At 40.0% G+C, this 16,149-nt stretch overlaps 1 protein-coding gene across 7 annotated transcripts in view; it reads left to right on the top strand.

Annotated features, from left to right (window-relative positions):
* The window catches only part of ETV1 (ETS variant transcription factor 1), a 64,713-nt gene that overhangs the window by 32,737 nt on the left and 15,827 nt on the right, over positions 1-16,149 (top strand). For 6 of the 7 annotated variants that reach the window (XM_075706290.1, XM_009493230.2, XM_009493231.2 and 3 more), the window contains 3 exons: positions 537-666; positions 2,222-2,410; positions 6,389-6,636. In XM_075706290.1, coding sequence (XP_075562405.1) covers positions 537-666; positions 2,222-2,410; positions 6,389-6,636 — 567 coding nt within the window. The remainder of the gene's footprint in view (positions 1-536; positions 667-2,221; positions 2,411-6,388; positions 6,637-16,149) is intronic. The other variant, XM_009493234.2, reaches the window with a different exon arrangement.

Below are 16,149 nucleotides of genomic sequence, written 5' to 3'. Positions count from 1 at the left end.
TGTAGCTAAAGGCACATGTAATCATCTAGTTTCGTAAGTTTCACTGCGAATTTTCATGTATTCTGTGGGACAAAAAGATTACTAATCGTATACTTGAGGCCGATATATGAGAAATTTATTTTGGAGTCATTTGCGTGGCACTCTTTGAAGTGAACTACTATTGCATTTATAGATAAAAGCTACCTCACTAATACTACTTAGAAACATTTGGTGCCTGGGAAGTATTTTGCCTCTGACAACATTTACAGTAGTTAAGCCAAATATAAGTGGGCTGTTATTTTCCTGCTAATGAGATGGGATCCTGGCCATCATTCTATTAAACAATAATAGTGCTAATAGCCAATGCGAAGGATCTCTGGTGTCTATTTTTCAGTTGACACCCAAAGAAATATTTGAAATGTTTATTTCCTATATTGTTTTTAGTATTACAATGGTTTAATTAATCATGTGTTTAATTAGCAGTGTCTAGCTTACTTGAGAAAGCTCATTGTTAATATTGTACTTGGGTTTTAATTACATTTTCTTTCTCTTTCCAGTGGCTTTTCATGGTCTCCCTGTGAAAATCAAGAAGGAACCCCATAGCCCATGTTCGGAACTTGGCTCCGCTTGCAGTCAAGAGCAACCATTCAAGTTCAGTTATGGGGAAAAGTGCCTGTACAATGTCAGGTAAAGCAATCAGGAGCATGTTTGCAGTGAGAACTGCTGATTTAAATGAGGACTGACTAAAGAGTAATAAAACCATAATAGAGATCTTATAAAAGTTACCTCTTCAGCAGATAACAGACTGATGAGATAATGCATTTAGCTGATGAACACTGATGGAGTTGTTTACAGTTGTATCAAACACTTACATAACCATTTTAAAGCAGTGTTTTTCATCAAAATGCATATTCTCCATTCCTTCTCCATGGGAGATAGCCAGAGTTTAAAAACCCAGGGTGCAAGCGTGAAATAGAAGGAAGGAGTGTCTCGTTTTGTGTGAGTCGTGTTGAAAGTACTTTCAAAATGCATTACACACATAAGGAAAGAGAGAGAGATCTGTGTAACAGGCAAGAGATTGGCAGGTCTGAGCAACACATTAGGTGTTTGACAGATTTTGCAGATGTTATATGTGTGTGTTCATGGGTGATTACAATTTAAAATAGTATTTCATTAGGCTTCGCATCTTTGTTACCTATTCAAAAGCAAGTTGTCTTCTTTTATAGAGATGGATAATAAAAGCTATATTTATTTGCGAGTGGTGGAGGGGCTTGATACCACTGCATTCTTTATTGACTTTCTTTTGGTTTGCACTTACGTGTCACTCTGTCCTTTAGTGTCAGCAATGAAGGGTTTCTTATTGACATTTCAGTCTATTTTAGAATCTTTCATCTAGTTCATGAGGTTTTATTCTCATTAATGTACTACCAACACTGTTAGCACTTAAAACATTTACATTTAACTTTTTGGATATGAAGGGTGGGGGGAAAGACTGGCACCTTTACCAGTCATAGAGGAGTAATTTTGATTTCGAAAGTCAAATACATACATTGATGGATTTGATGGGTGCTAGGGAACCTGACAGGAAAGTATGCAAGTTCATGCTTACTCTCTGCCTAATGTCTGCATTTTTCCTGTTTAGAAAGAGCGATGATCAAAGTGTGCTCAAGTTCTTTCCTGATTTGGGACGCCTTAGAAAATACTGTCTGTGTATTTGTAGGACCAGCACTTTATTTTGGGGGGGGGAACCTGTCAGGAGAGGCTGCTGACCTCCTAGTGTGGGTAGCTAAGCCAACATACCATTGTTTTTCTGGGTCAGATCCCTTCCCTCTAGCTGTATTGTTTTACTGTCTCACTTTGTGGTTTGTGCAAGCTCTAAAAAAGAGTCTTGACAGGCACTGCCAGCTCTTTGTGTTCTAGTCCAGGTGCTTCTACTTTTATGTATTTTGTATAACTCCTGTTAGAATGTCACTGTAAGACTGAATCCTTTAAAAATACATTTCTGTGCCCCAGAGAAGAAAATGCTGTGTTGAACCACTTGCCTCTAACATGACTTTTAATGTGCTCTTCACAATGTAAAGTAGATAATTCCTCTGCCCCAAACTGGTTAATAAGGTAACTACAATAGAAAGCTTATAAATGTGACACTTGGGTTTTTTTTTTTCTGGATGTAGATGCTACATTTTTTTTCCCCCCCCAAGAGGAAATAACCTGACCTTCTTTCCCCTTGCTTTACTGATAGTGCCTATGATCAGAAGCCACAAGTGGGAATGAGGCCCTCCAACCCACCAACGCCATCCAGCACTCCTGTGTCACCACTGCACCATGCCTCCCCAAACTCAGCTCAGACTCCTAAACCTGACCGGGTTTTCCCTACCCATCTCCCTCCATCCCAGTCCATTCAAGACAACAGCTTCCCTATGGACCACAGGTAAAATGCAAAACACGCAAGGGACCCGTGCAGAAGGCATTTCAGTTGTGCTTGCAAGTCTCTTATACAGGGTAGCGCTGGCTTCCTGCCCACAACTATTCCCGTTTGGGCTGGGAGATGAATCATAGAATCATAGAATCATTTAGGTTGGAAAAGACCTTTAAGATCATCCAGTCCAACCATTAACCTACACTACCAAGTCTACTCTAAGCCAATCAAGGGTAGACTAGACTAAAAGGTGAAAGCCAGCAAGGTTCAGAGTGTCAGAAATATGTGCATTTTATGAAAGGCTGGCACCCAGCTTGGTGGACTTCAGTAGGAGCTCATACTGGCAACAACAGAGTTTTAATGACCTGCGTCTTCTGTCTTGTGAGGGTGATTACAGGGTGCTAGATAATCTCATCGAGGCTCCCTTTCCCACGAAAGGTTGGACCCAATGGTCTTTCAAGGTCCCTTCCAACCTGGGCTCTTCTGTGGTTCACTTAAGGCTAGTAAGCCCTACGAGGTAATGAAGTCACTAGCAGGCATGATCCTGACTATAAATATCTGGCCTCTTGCTAAGCAATTCACCTATCTAAGAGATAAGTGGCCATGTTATGGTGTTGCTGCTTCAGAATATTTTTTGGAAGGGTGGATCATTTTTCCAACATGCTTTTGAAATACAGCATTTCAAACAAACTAAGATGCCAACATAAACTGTGCTTAAATAACATTAGTCTGAGTAAAAGCCACAAGAGCTAGAGACTAAAATTAAAGCTTAAACTGTCCTTAAGTCACCCTGTTTTGTTTTGATATGTTAGAAGTCCCCAGACAACTATCTTAGCTCTGTTTTGCAACAGATATGCTCAGTGGATTTCCCTGATTTTTGAGACCAAACACTTGTTTGTGGAATTCTATCTATTCTAACCTTTATTGCGTGAACCTGTTTTTGTCCGTAGTGTTGTGTGATTGCTCTGAGCATTTAAAATTTCAGCTGTATGTGAAGAGATATATATGTTCAGAAACTAGACTTGGCGCTTAAACATTAGCAAATTAAGAAGCACCTGAGAAGAAAATCACAGTTGTCGAGAATGTGATTTGCATGCTTCTGCTCTAATAAGGGCTATTATCTCCAGGGATTTGTGCAGATCACTTCTGAAGGGAGTTGCTAAGGTTTATATTGCTGTTTTGTGCTCTGCTGAGATAGTTTTAAGTATCACCCAAGGTTCTCTACAAGCCCTCCTGGTGGTGAGGAAACACTGAATTGGTCCCTTCAGCTGCCATAGTCACTGTCTTTTCTCCCTCCATGGACTGTGGTCTAACCATGCACGCCCCCAGTGAAGCCAAGCAGCGGTTTTGATTACAGGATGGTGGATGAATGTGTTTCTGTATATACACCAAAGTCAAGTTGTCAGGAGACTGAAATCTCCAGAAGCTAAATGGCTTCTGTGCAGAGAGCAGTAATAAGATTTTTCAGGTGAAAAAAATCTTTTGGTTTAGAACAACTTGTAAATAGAGTACTGAAGCTGTATGTCAGCCCTAATTTGAGTATTTATAGAGATTTGCATACACCTTAGTATATTTTTCTATACCCATAACACTTGCTCTACATGAGCTTTATAGGCTCTTCATATGATTTCCTCCACCCCATCTTTGATATTGATATTCGTTAGGGCATTTTGCACTAATGCTTCCCTTCCATGATAGAACACCATGTGTTCTAGTGAAGTCCAAAATAGCTGACTCAGGCCAAAAAATCTCATTTTTCTCTTTTTCTAAAGAAAGTTACAATTGTAGTGGAAGATATTTTCCCCCATTTTCTTACTTAGTTTGAATCTTGTCACTTCCAGCTGTTTGGAGCAAATGTGTACTTCACATTTTTGTGAAATTCAAATCTTCCCAATTTAAAAGGTGATATGCTACTACAATGAGTGTATTCAGAAAATGTCATTTAAACAAATGACCTGCCTACGTGAGTTCATACATAAATCTATAACTCAAGGCATATTTCTTTGGAACGTGCATTGGTGGCATAAGATAGCGTTAGTATCTAGAACATACAGCCCATACATCTTCATACAGGGCATGAATATATGAACGATAAGTGGTCCTAACAAGTACCAACAGGAATCAAATCCACTTGTATAAACAAATGGCTTGATTCCATACAAAGCTTCCAGTACAACAAGTATTATTAACTTCCTTTGAGGCTTTGTGAGTGAGTCTGTTTCTTATTTTAACTTGAAGTTGCAATTTTCTGATTCACTCCTTGACAGTTCTTAATGATAATTTCTGCTTCTTTTTTTGGCTAATGAAAAAAGGAAAAGAGGGAAATGAATGCAGTGCCAGTCAGCCTAACTGTTTCATAATACATTTGAGTTTCTAAGTTTATTTTCTGCAGGTGTAGGTGGAATTGCAAAACCCAATGTTACAGTGCAGTACTCTTTCTACTGCAAAATGTAATATTTACAGCATCGTTGAAAAAATTCATTTTGTCTCCGCTACTACATTGTAATAGTTTCTGTCTCTGTAGCTCCCACAGTATTTGTAATTAAGCTAGGACAGTAAATACGTGTCAGACCAAGTTCACAGAAGTATTATGACAGACAGCAGTGGAGTGTAAATTGTCTCAGAAATGTACTACATATGAGTTGATAGCGAAGGATGGTATTGCCTGTGAATCAAACCCCTGCATTCTTCTTCACTCACCCAGTTTTCTCCAAGAGAATGTCTGCTTTTGCTTGCATGAACCAAAGTCGGTTCAGATCCAAAGTACAGGAAGCTGAAGAACGATTAGTTATTATTTTGGGGTTGTGTTTGGTTTTTTTTTTCTAGTGCGACAGTGAGAAACTTGCAGAGAAAGGCACAGTTTTGTTTTTTTTTTTAAAGTGTCTTGTTCATGATGAGTGATAACAGGACTAGTAAGTAGCTTGTTGCAAGAACATTGCATCTGCTGTGGATTTTTGCAGACACAGTATTACTACAGTCGTGGTTACTGCTACTGTGGTTATCTGCAGGAGATGACAGGAAGACTTTGTGCAGGTCATCAGGGCATGGTGGGAAAACAGCATCCCTGTATTCTTCTCTGTGCTTCTGAAACTGCAGATGTCCAAGTAATTACATTCAGGCCTTTCAGTGCAGGTAGATATGTTTTATGGAAGAAACAACAAGCATAGGTTCTCAAGTAGTGTTGCATGTAAATGAAGTTAATTTAAAACTGAATTCTCAGATTTTATGTCTACTGAAGAGCATTTGAGAGTAGTGAATGGCAGTGTGACTTGTATGGATGACTTCTTTCATGTAGAAATGACCAAGGGAACAAGTTAAGGCAGGAGGGGAATCGTTAGGCATTGTTTCTCTTAGTAAAAATTTGTACCCTCTCCTTTTTCTGGGGTGCTTACATTTCCTTCCCATTAGAGCTGGAATGCAGTACCAGCCTTGCAGGTAGATCTCCCACAGCGCTACCCCCAGGAGGACAGAACTGTGGACTTTTACCCTGGAATGATTCCAGGTATTATGGCAGACAATACTCTATTCAAAATGTTTGTGTTTATTGTGGTCAGAATGGTTTCTGTGTAACAGTAAGAATGGTAAGAGTAAATTAGAGTACAAGCAATATGTTGCTAATACTCGTGAAAGAACAGAGAACTCTACCAAAGCCTCCTTCATGTTGCTGTGGTAGTATGTTAGTCTTTCTACTGGTTTGAAGCCGGTGCGTTTCCTGTTTGCCTCTTCTGTTGAGAGACAATATTGAAAGCAGAGAGAGAAGGGTGGTAGGGACAGGTCTTAGAGCTGGTATTAATAGGTGGGGTGGTGGGTTTTTTTTGTTTCTTTGCTTGTTACTGTTCTATAACACAAGGGATCCTGATGGGAGCACTTGGCATTATCATAAGCAAAATTTTTGCTACTGAGAAAGTGATACAGCCACTAATGTGGAGATCTTTGGGAAATGGAATGTAGCTCAAGTCCTTTACATGACCTCTCTAACTTGTATCCTAGATTTCGCCGCCAGCTCTCTGAACCTTGCAATTCTTTCCCACCTTTGCCTGCAATGCCAAGGGAAGGACGTCCAATATATCAGCGCCAGATGTCTGAGCCAAACATCCCTTTCCCGCCTCAAGGTTTTAAGCAGGAGTACCACGATCCAGTTTATGAACACAATGCTATGGTTGGCAATGCAGCCAGTCAAAATTTCCCCCCTCCTCTGATGATTAAACAGGAACCTAGAGATTTTGCATATGATTCAGGTAGGTGAGACTCTCCTTTACTTCTGCATAGTAAATAAATGAGTCCAAGCTAGTGCTATTGATGTTTTGATCATATGAATTGAAACTTGCTCTTTTGGCTTCTAAGTCTCCTGAAGTAATTTATGTCTAATACAGCTTATGAAGTATTGCTACACAGTACAGCGTTATCTCGTGCCACCGTTGCCATTGCTTGCTCTGCAAAGGATTTCGTTTTCCAGAAGTCTCTGTCCAGACAGTGCACAGGTTAGAGAAGCCAGGGAAGAAAAAATCATGGGTGCAAAATTGAGCTTTGCTTAAGAGGGGGCTTGTTCTGTACTGTCTCATCTCTGACCTCTGATTTTGTGTGCTCCATTTTACGAGCTCTTTCATTTATCTGCCAGAAATAGAGGACTCTCTCTCCTCTTGCTTGCACTACTTTAAATCAGGAGTAACTCCACTGAAGTGGGGTTTATACAGCTATAAAACCAATGAGGGAGAAGAATCAGCCAAATAGGTGTCAGCTTCTCAGTTTGTGCATACTGCTGTGTTTTGTGGAGGTACATAATCTGTGATGCCAGGTTGCTGATGTAGAGAATACGCTGTTGCTATTAATAATGTTTATTATGATTGTGCTTGTAGGGCAATTGGAATGGAGCCTTATTGCTCTACGGTCAGTACAAAACAGAGGAGGTGGTGGCAGAGCCTGCTCTCAATAGCTTCTGGTCAAAATAGAAAGATAAGTGGTAGAAAGGATAAAAACATAAATCAAGGGAATAACATTGTAAATGTTTGCCACAATTTAAATATAATATTTATATTGTACTTGGGAAAACAGAGAGAGAATTAGGGAAGCAAAAAAGGAGCTTCATGGTGAGTACCAAGTAACAAGGAGAAGGAAGCTGGAGGGGTTGTATGGAGAGGAGCTGAGGTTAAAACAGCATGTAGTGGGCTGGGTGGGGTAAACAGTTGATCAGTACTGAGCTGAGAAAATGCAATCAAAACACGTTTTTCAGTTCTGGTGTAAGTGATTTCTGCACCTCCTCTTCAGTCTCTGCCTCTGTTGTGCTTTGTGCATGCCACAGTGTGGAAAGGCAGGGATTTCAGTGAGTCCTTACCATGCTTTTGGAGGATGGTGCATCACCTCTGTACGCGTGCACCCTGAGATGGGCAGGGGGAAAGGGTGGCCCGGTCTGACTTCAGTCTGACTCTCTCTTCTGGGTGCTGCAGTACCTGCAGTGCTTTCTTGCTGGTTTAGCCTCTGGTTAGATGCTTTTGCAGTCTATTTCCCAAAGGCTACGTAGCAGCTGAGGTGAGGTCTCCTTTGAAAGTGTAACCCGTGGCAAACTATCTTCCAGTTTGATACAGTGGAGAATTTGTTTTTATTATGTTTTCTGTAGCTAATTTAACATTGTCTATTTAGTGGGCTATTTTGTGGTATCATTGTTGTAAAGTGCCTCGTTTTGAATTTATCTCTGTGTTAGGACAGGGGAATTTGGAAAGTAGAGCTGCGTTCTTTCTTACTCTTGACATGTAAAGAACCAATCCTTAGGTAAATTTGAGTTAGGCCTATACAGGGAGGGGACCAAGGATGAAATATTTCTCCAAGTTGAAAAGTAAGACAAGATGAAAATGAGTTCAGATTACAAGGATCAGATCTAGAATTAAACCTGTTCATTGATGAAGGTTCTGAGATATGTGGCTTTGGCAGTCATGTATCGTTAGTCTTACAGAGCAGTATGGGAGAGACTGTCTGCATAGTTAATGTGGCAATGGATAATAAATAGGGGACTGCAGCTTCAGGCACCGCCAGTCCCTTGCAACCTTCACAAGCACCGTTATTCATCCTGCTAAATTAAAGGGTGAAAAAGGGCCTTTTGTAAGCATGCTTCATATTTGGCTAGGAAGTGGGATCTCCTTATTGCATACTATTACTTTAAATCTGAGTTGGCCGCTAGTGTTAATCTTTCTTCGGAATATTCTTTATGGAAAAAAAAGGCAATTTTATTCTGAAAGGAAGATGTGCAAACTTGTATCCAATCCTGTCATGCCTTTGTTTTTTTTGTGCCAGCAAGAACAACATTCCACTTTATAGTAATGACGTTCAAGGAAAATTGGTGTTTCTTTTGAGGATGAATAATTAGTTTTTAAAAATGTAATAGCTGTGTAACCAGTGGTCATGAAAAATTAATCTGTTGGTATCAGGAAGTACTTTTATTGGCCTCAGAATCACTGCATTTAAGTTGACACATCTGTACACTCCATAAATTGCAGTCAACAACTGTGGTCTGTTGATATTTTGTCTTGTTACCATCTGTTCTCTAGAAACCATCATTTTCCATCCTTGCTAAGAGTACATTAAATAACCCCTTAGGAAACATAATGTATTTGTCACTGAATCATTGATTTCATTTTTCACCTATGGATGTTCAGGGAAGGAGGATGCCAGTATGAAAAGTCTTTTTTGCATGATATTTTATTGCAGCTCAGATAAGAATACAGAAACATATTTAAGAAGTTCATTGTAATACACCGAGATGTTCCTTTTGGGATGTTTTTGAAAGAGCCTCATAAAAGTTCATTGCTTTTGTGCACTGTACTTTTATACTTTGTGGGAAGCTGGTGAATGAAAAGCATTATTATGGAATGATTATAACTCTATTAAAACATGACATTAATTATGACATGGGAAATGGCAGATCAATTAGTTGTAATTGTAATTGCAGGTATGCAATTTCTACTGCAGACTGTTTGAGATAATGGAAAAAGAAAAATGTCAACAGAGTAGAAGCTCTTCCTTATCCATCCACACTTCTAGAAGTCACAGTGCATCATACATGTTCAATCAATCAGACCTTATTTTCTGCCTCGGATTTTTTTTTTCCCCATGGCTGCCAGTCATACGTATTTAGTACTTGGTGCTATATCTGGCAACTTTTAAGTACAAAGATGCAGCCAAGGACATAGAGAGCTTTGCATCATTAGTGAATATACCCCAGAAGGCTTCCCAAGACCTGTGTTTACAAGGGTTAACAGTGGGCATTCCTGTACAGTTAGCCTTCTAGAAGTCAGTTCATGTATTTAGTTATTTAAACAAAAAGGCCAAACTTGAGATTCTTCTGGGCTTTATTTTGAAGCAGGATCTTTGCAGGCTTGATCCTCCCTACCTAATATAGTGTATGTGCAAATTTACTAAGGTATGACTCTAGCTATGCATGTATCAATTAATATTAAAAGTCTAGTTTTAAAATGACATCTTAAATTGTTGTTAAGTTTAAATCTCATATTCTGTTTTGTCAAATTGAAATAGTTACTCTGGTTGGAAAGCTCTTCTGTGACCGTGTCTTTGACTGGGAACTTTGAAATTCGTCACACAGTGGTGTTAAGAGATAAGTAGAGGAGGAATCATTGCTTGCATGTGCTTATTACCAATTGCTAGGAATTTGTCTGTTGAAATCTAGATAGATTTAAGTCTTTCTTGAGCAGGTTAGAGGCATTAGCTGGGCTATTCTCGCAGTTACATTTCAGGGTAGCCTCACAATTAATACGCTTGAATGGACCTTAGAAAATTTAGATTCTGTCCCTGTCACTTCCAAAGTTTTCTTCCAAGATACTAGTCACACCACTTAAAGAATGAACTATCCAGACAGAATTATTAGCCTTCATATCTTGCTTTCTGGGTTGCTCATCCTTTTAATTTCTGAGGCCTCACAAGCAATAAATACCTTGTGTTGGTACATTAGAAAGTATGACGAACTGCCTTTCTGCTAAGAGAGATGAGCAGAGACACACATCAGATGTGTATACCTCCTTATTTTGGGTACTCAGTTAGGACTGGATAATTTTTAAAGAATGTTGTGTATTACATATGTTCAAAGCTGGGCTCCTATGGAGTCCCTGTGTATTTCTAGGCGAGGAGGCATGGGAACATCAGATTAGGGTCCCTGTGTAAGCACTGCAAAAATAAGAAATGTGTAATACGAAAAATCTGGCAGAAGTGACGTGACTACTTTGGAAAACTTTGTTGGGGTTGGAATGGGCTTTGTTGGAGCCTAAAACTGATCATTTAGCTGTATTAATCTTGAAGTCATCTTTTCCTTTCTTGAAATGTTCTGCCTCATTAAGTACACAACTTCCAGCCTCTGTAACAAATGAAACAGGGGCTCCACCTGCAAAGCTGTTTACTGCATGGCTCTCCCTCCCCCAAACTGTTTTGACCCGTGCACTCAAGAGTGCTGAGGCAAAAGGCTGTATCATCATTCATTTGCAACAAAGGAGTTGTATCAAGGTTGCCCAGGAAGTTGTAATTATGACACTTCTTAACCTCCTAAGTTTGCTCTCATAGGTACAGGATGTTGTTAGCATTCTACCATCCATGTTATAAATGTGTATTTACCTAATGACTGGGAACAGAATAAAAACCAAGAGTCCTTTAAAATACCTGATGTGGTGTTTTTTGAAAAGCAAATCAATGCAAATTAACGTGGAAAAAGATCCCTAGTAGCACATACTTCCCTAGAGATCAGCTGACGTCCTTAAATTTAGGAGTTTGCAGAACAGCATAAGAGAATGTGTTGAATTAAAATTTCAGGGAAAAAAATATATTTCTTGGAAGTATATTTATTTGCAGATTGGTTTTTTTCCCCCCTTTCCTTTTTTAAACAACAGTTGGATATTCTATTGTACTTCTTGGAAGTAAATTTTAGACATTTGGAGATGTAGTATGAAGGAAAAAAGGAAATCTTAGCTGTCAGTCAGAGTCAGTGCAGGTTTGCTTTTTCCAGGATATTCTCTAGTGCATTGACCAGTGCAGCATTTAAAATGACACAACTCATGGTGTTTGCACTACTGTCTTTAATTATATTGGCTAATTTTGTACAGTGCTTTGAAAACGTAAAGCACTGTATGAGTGCTAAGTATTACTACAGTTATTCCCCTGGGAGATTATTTCACAGACTAATAGACTTCACAGTTAAGAAATAATTCTTGATTGTAAGCCTAAATTTTCCCTTTGATCAGGTCCATTCCCTTGCTCATAGCTACACCTCTTTGGCTCATCCTAAACAATTCCTTGGTATTAATGGACCACCTCTAAATCTCTGTAGACAGTTTGCATGTATACTCTTAGACTGTCTGTGTGACTCATTGTTGAGATCTTGCTTCATAAATCCTCCAGCTGCTTAATCTTTTCTCAAATTCCCTCTAGGTTTTCTTTTTCTTTCCTTTTTTTCTTTTTTCTTTTTTCTTTTCTTTTTTTGGTCAGGCTACAAATATTTGCAGCATTTTTGAACATAGTTTTATAAAACGCTCTGTGAAACAGAACTGACTTCATCCTTTTCCAGGATATGGCGCTTCAGTATGTGCATCTCAAAACTGTATCTCCCTATGGCCTGAAAGAAATTCTTTTACACAGCAGTACAATTGTTCTCAATGAAAATCTGGCTGGCATAAAGGCAGGAGGGGACGAGGGATAGGGTTTTGCTCTTGAGTTCAGTAGGTTTAAGAAGTCTCCCCTTCCTCCTTTTTGCAGTTTTCCTGAGTCTCACTTATGTGGTTTAAAATATTTCACCCTCTTGTTTCAGGAGTTTGTCTTTGCTGTGTTGCTTCAGTGAATGAGCATGGATTTTGTTCAGTAGTTAAGCTGCGCTGTACTTTGTACTTGCTTTTAAAACATGTAAACACATATATGCTGTTGGATGGTATGACAGTAAAAAATAATAGTATCTGAGGGGGAAAGTTGGGAAACCTGGCCTTCAGAAGATTGCTGTGAAAGGCAGAATTTTAACTTTTCACTTGCTTCCCATCTAGCTGATTTCCTCTATTCGCTAATTCTGTCTGAAAGAAATCTGTAGTTAGCATAGAATTCATTTTGTAATATTATCTTCATGAACAAAGGAAAACCTGAATACCAAGTTAATGTGAGCATATAGGCAGGAGACCATACATCTATTTTTCCTTTCAAAGCAGACAATACAATCTGAAAAATTGTCCTGCAGTCCCTGTTTTTCAAAGAAATGGATAAATATCCTCTAAATCTACAGTTACAGTAAGTGGCACTGGCTAATGATTTGATTTGAGGATTGAGAGCGCAGTCTGGATTTACTCTTTGTGCATTAACGCAGGTCAAATGGACACAGGCTGCATTTTAAATCAGTAATGGAAGGCTGAAGCCTGCCTTAAACCAATCACATCAGCCTTACCCAAGACCGATTGATCCCAAGAGAATGAGCCCTGTGAGCATAGCTTTTATATGAATGGACTCTGTGCAGCCTGAAGTTTCATTCATAAAATGGATGCTGAAGGGGAAAAAAAAAAACAAAAAAAAAACCCCACACACGCCAAACCCTGGAATGTCCATTTATGCAGAGCTGAAGGGTGTAGTGTTCCCTCAGCTGCTGCTTTTGCCAGTTGCCTTAAAGTAATGATTAATGCTCCTTGGCCCTGCCTGCCTGCAACCTGACACCATTTACGGCCTTGGTGTGTTTCTAATGTATAGTGAATGAGAAGGCTACATTCTCAAATCAGAAACATAAACAGGAACTGGTTGGTCTGAATTCCATTCAAATATGTCACTTCAGCCGTGCAGTGTTTGTCCAACTTAAATTTTACAGGCAGGGGATGGGGCGGAGGAGAAAAAGCAACACAGACATTTTTGCAGTAAGATTACCAACAAAAGGAGCGAGGGAGAGAGAAAATACTGCTGTCTTTTGTTGAATTCAAAGGGAAGCGATGTTTAAAATACATTTTACAGTTACTGAGGTTAATAAAAGCAAATACATGATTTTAAAGTATGCTCAAAAGATCAGCTCCATGTGGAATTTCAATTCAGAGCTGAATGTATGAGCCTTTGTTTTCCTGTTCTGCTGTATAAAAAGTTACACATCGCCTAGACAGGCTGTTGACATCTGGTCTCAGAAAATGCATTAGATGTTGTCATAGATCTAAAAACCAAAGTTGTGGAAAGGAAGCTGTTTGCTTAAGGTTTTCTTTCTGTATGTGTGTAATAATTCCACTTAGACATGAGCTGGCAGGGCCAAATCTAGTTCTCCAGTAGGTTTTTGTCAAGTGACATGTAAGAAATTAAGCTTAACAACTTTTAATTAACTATTCTTTAGAAGGGAATGTATGTGTATCTGTGAGTGCACATACTTCTAGATTCCCCACCCCCCCCCAATTGCTGGTACAAAGGCTAGTGACAGACAAAATGAAGAACAAAACCTTCCATTCTGAATGTTTTTAAACTGCATAATGATCTGGGAAAAGAATACTTAATTTTTAGGTTGATTTTTAGAGAAGATAGTGACTCTGTTTTTACCCATGTAACTTCAGTGCACCTACATTTTTCATGCTGAAACTGCTAATGAGAAAATAACGCTGACTTTTGTATTGCCAGGATTTTACCAATTTGTAGGACTCTGTTGTAATTACATAGCTTCTGAAGGGATAGTGCTTTTAAAGGTGGTTGAACTACAACTTAATCCACCAGCATTTATGTTGTGAAATATGCTCAAGCAATTCCTGTATAGGGACATTGTCATTAGTTCTAGTATTTCTACCTGAATGTCTCTTTTTGGAGAGACATACGAGTTTTAATCTAAATGTGTTCGGCAGGTTTACAAAATCACAGGTTTCGTGATCAAAAAGAATCATTTGGTACTTCTCCCTGCAAAACACAGATCAAGGATTTTTCTTAGTGATGACTGGTGCCAACTTAGCCACTTGTTGGGATCTAGTTTGAAGAATTGCCTTTCTTACCTAAAAAGCCCTGTCTGTTTTCCAGTTATTTCAGTATTTCTCTTCACCCTTGAGATGGTCAGAGCGTCTTAATGGTGGTAAAACAGCTGCTTTCCACCATGAGGCTAAATGTGTTCCAGTGGTGGATGAACACTCCTTTGTAAACAGTTTGTCAGTGCTCTTGGAAATCCATGAACAGAAGTTACTTGCGGTGTGATTGTGATGTTAGTAAGTTTGAGGCCAGAAGTATGATGTGTTCTAGCTGAAAACATTTTATTTTAAAAAGGCTACCTTGTCTCTGCACTTGGTAAGAATCTCTCCCAAAGCACCAACCACCTCTCCATGTACCAGAGAAACGCTTGCATTGCGTGAGGAAGTACTTGGCGAAGCCCTGCAAGGCACTGGAGGGAGCACTGGCATACTTGCCGTGTGTGTAGCACAGGGTCAGGCTGACACGTGTGAGTGGCGCCTGGGAGCTGGGTTGGTCCCAGCTACCCGAGGGGTTTGTGCGTGCCCTTCTGTGCCCGGTAGCACAAAGGGAAAGAATCTGCATGCGCTGTATTTCTCGCCTATGGGAAGACAAGTGGCACAGCACATTTAAGTCTGTTTGTATAGATATACCAACTCTGAATTGCTGAAATAGGAGCCAAACCCCATGTAATTACTTTTCAGACTGAAAGGACAATTGAGGAGGATATGGTGTAAGTTAAATTACAGGCCTGGCTGTATCCATTGGGAACTGCTTCTGTTCTTAGTATGACTTAGTTGGTAATAAAGTGTAAATCGGAGAAGTAGGTGGGCAAACAATAAGAAGGTTCCATTTTTAGTGTCATCACTTTATTTTATGCCTGTAGGGAAGGAGACAAATTTCACATATGAGTTGAGGTGTTTGATGAATTCAAGTGGCTGGATCAATGGGTAGAGGCCAATTGTATGAGATTCAAAAGGCCAAGTGCTGGGTCCTGCACTTGGGTCACAACAGCCCCATGCAACGCTACAGGCTTGGGGAAGAGTGGCTGGAAAGCTGCCTGGCCGAAAAAGACCTGGGGGTGTTGGTCGACAGCCGGCTGAATATGAGCCAGTAGTGTGCCCAGGTGGCCAATAGCATCCCGGCTTGTATCAGGAATGGTGTGGCCAGCAGGAGCAGGGAAGTGATTGTTCCCCTGTACTCAGCACTGGTGAGGCCGCACCTGGAATACTGTGTTCCATTTTGGGCCCCTCACTACAAGAAAGTCATTGAGGTGCTGGAGCGTGTCCAGAGAAGGGCAACGAAGCTGGTGAAGAGTCTGGAGAACAAGTCTTATGAGGAGCGGCTGAGGGAGCTGGGGTTGTTTAGCCTGGGGGAAAGGAGACTCAGGGGAGACCTTATCGCTCTCTACAGCTACCTGAAAGGAGATTGTAGCGAGGTGGGTGTTGGTCTCTTCTCCCAAGTAACAAGTGATAGGCCGAGAGGAAACAGCCTCAAGTTGTGCCAGGGGAGGTTTAGATTGGATATTAGGAAAAATTTCTTCACTGAAAGGGTTATCAAGTATTAGAACAGGCTTCTCAGGGAAGTGGTTGAGTCACCATCCCTGGAGGTATTTAGAAGACATGTAGACATGGTGCTTAGGGACATGGCTTAGTGGTGGCTTTGGCAGCGTTAGGTTTACAGTTGGACTCAATCTTAAAGGTCTTTTCCAACCTAAATGATTCTGTGACTTGTAAGCAGGCTCAGTGCGTAAGGCAGCCGCTCAGCAGTATACTGTATCATTCACCTGAGCTGCCCACAGAGACCAAGGCTAGGCAGGTAGCTCAACTTCTTTA

Source organism: Pelecanus crispus, chromosome 2, assembly GCF_030463565.1.
Source record: "Pelecanus crispus isolate bPelCri1 chromosome 2, bPelCri1.pri, whole genome shotgun sequence".
Classification (NCBI taxonomy): Eukaryota; Metazoa; Chordata; class Aves; order Pelecaniformes; family Pelecanidae; genus Pelecanus; species Pelecanus crispus.
This window is presented reverse-complemented; position numbering and strand designations above follow the sequence as displayed.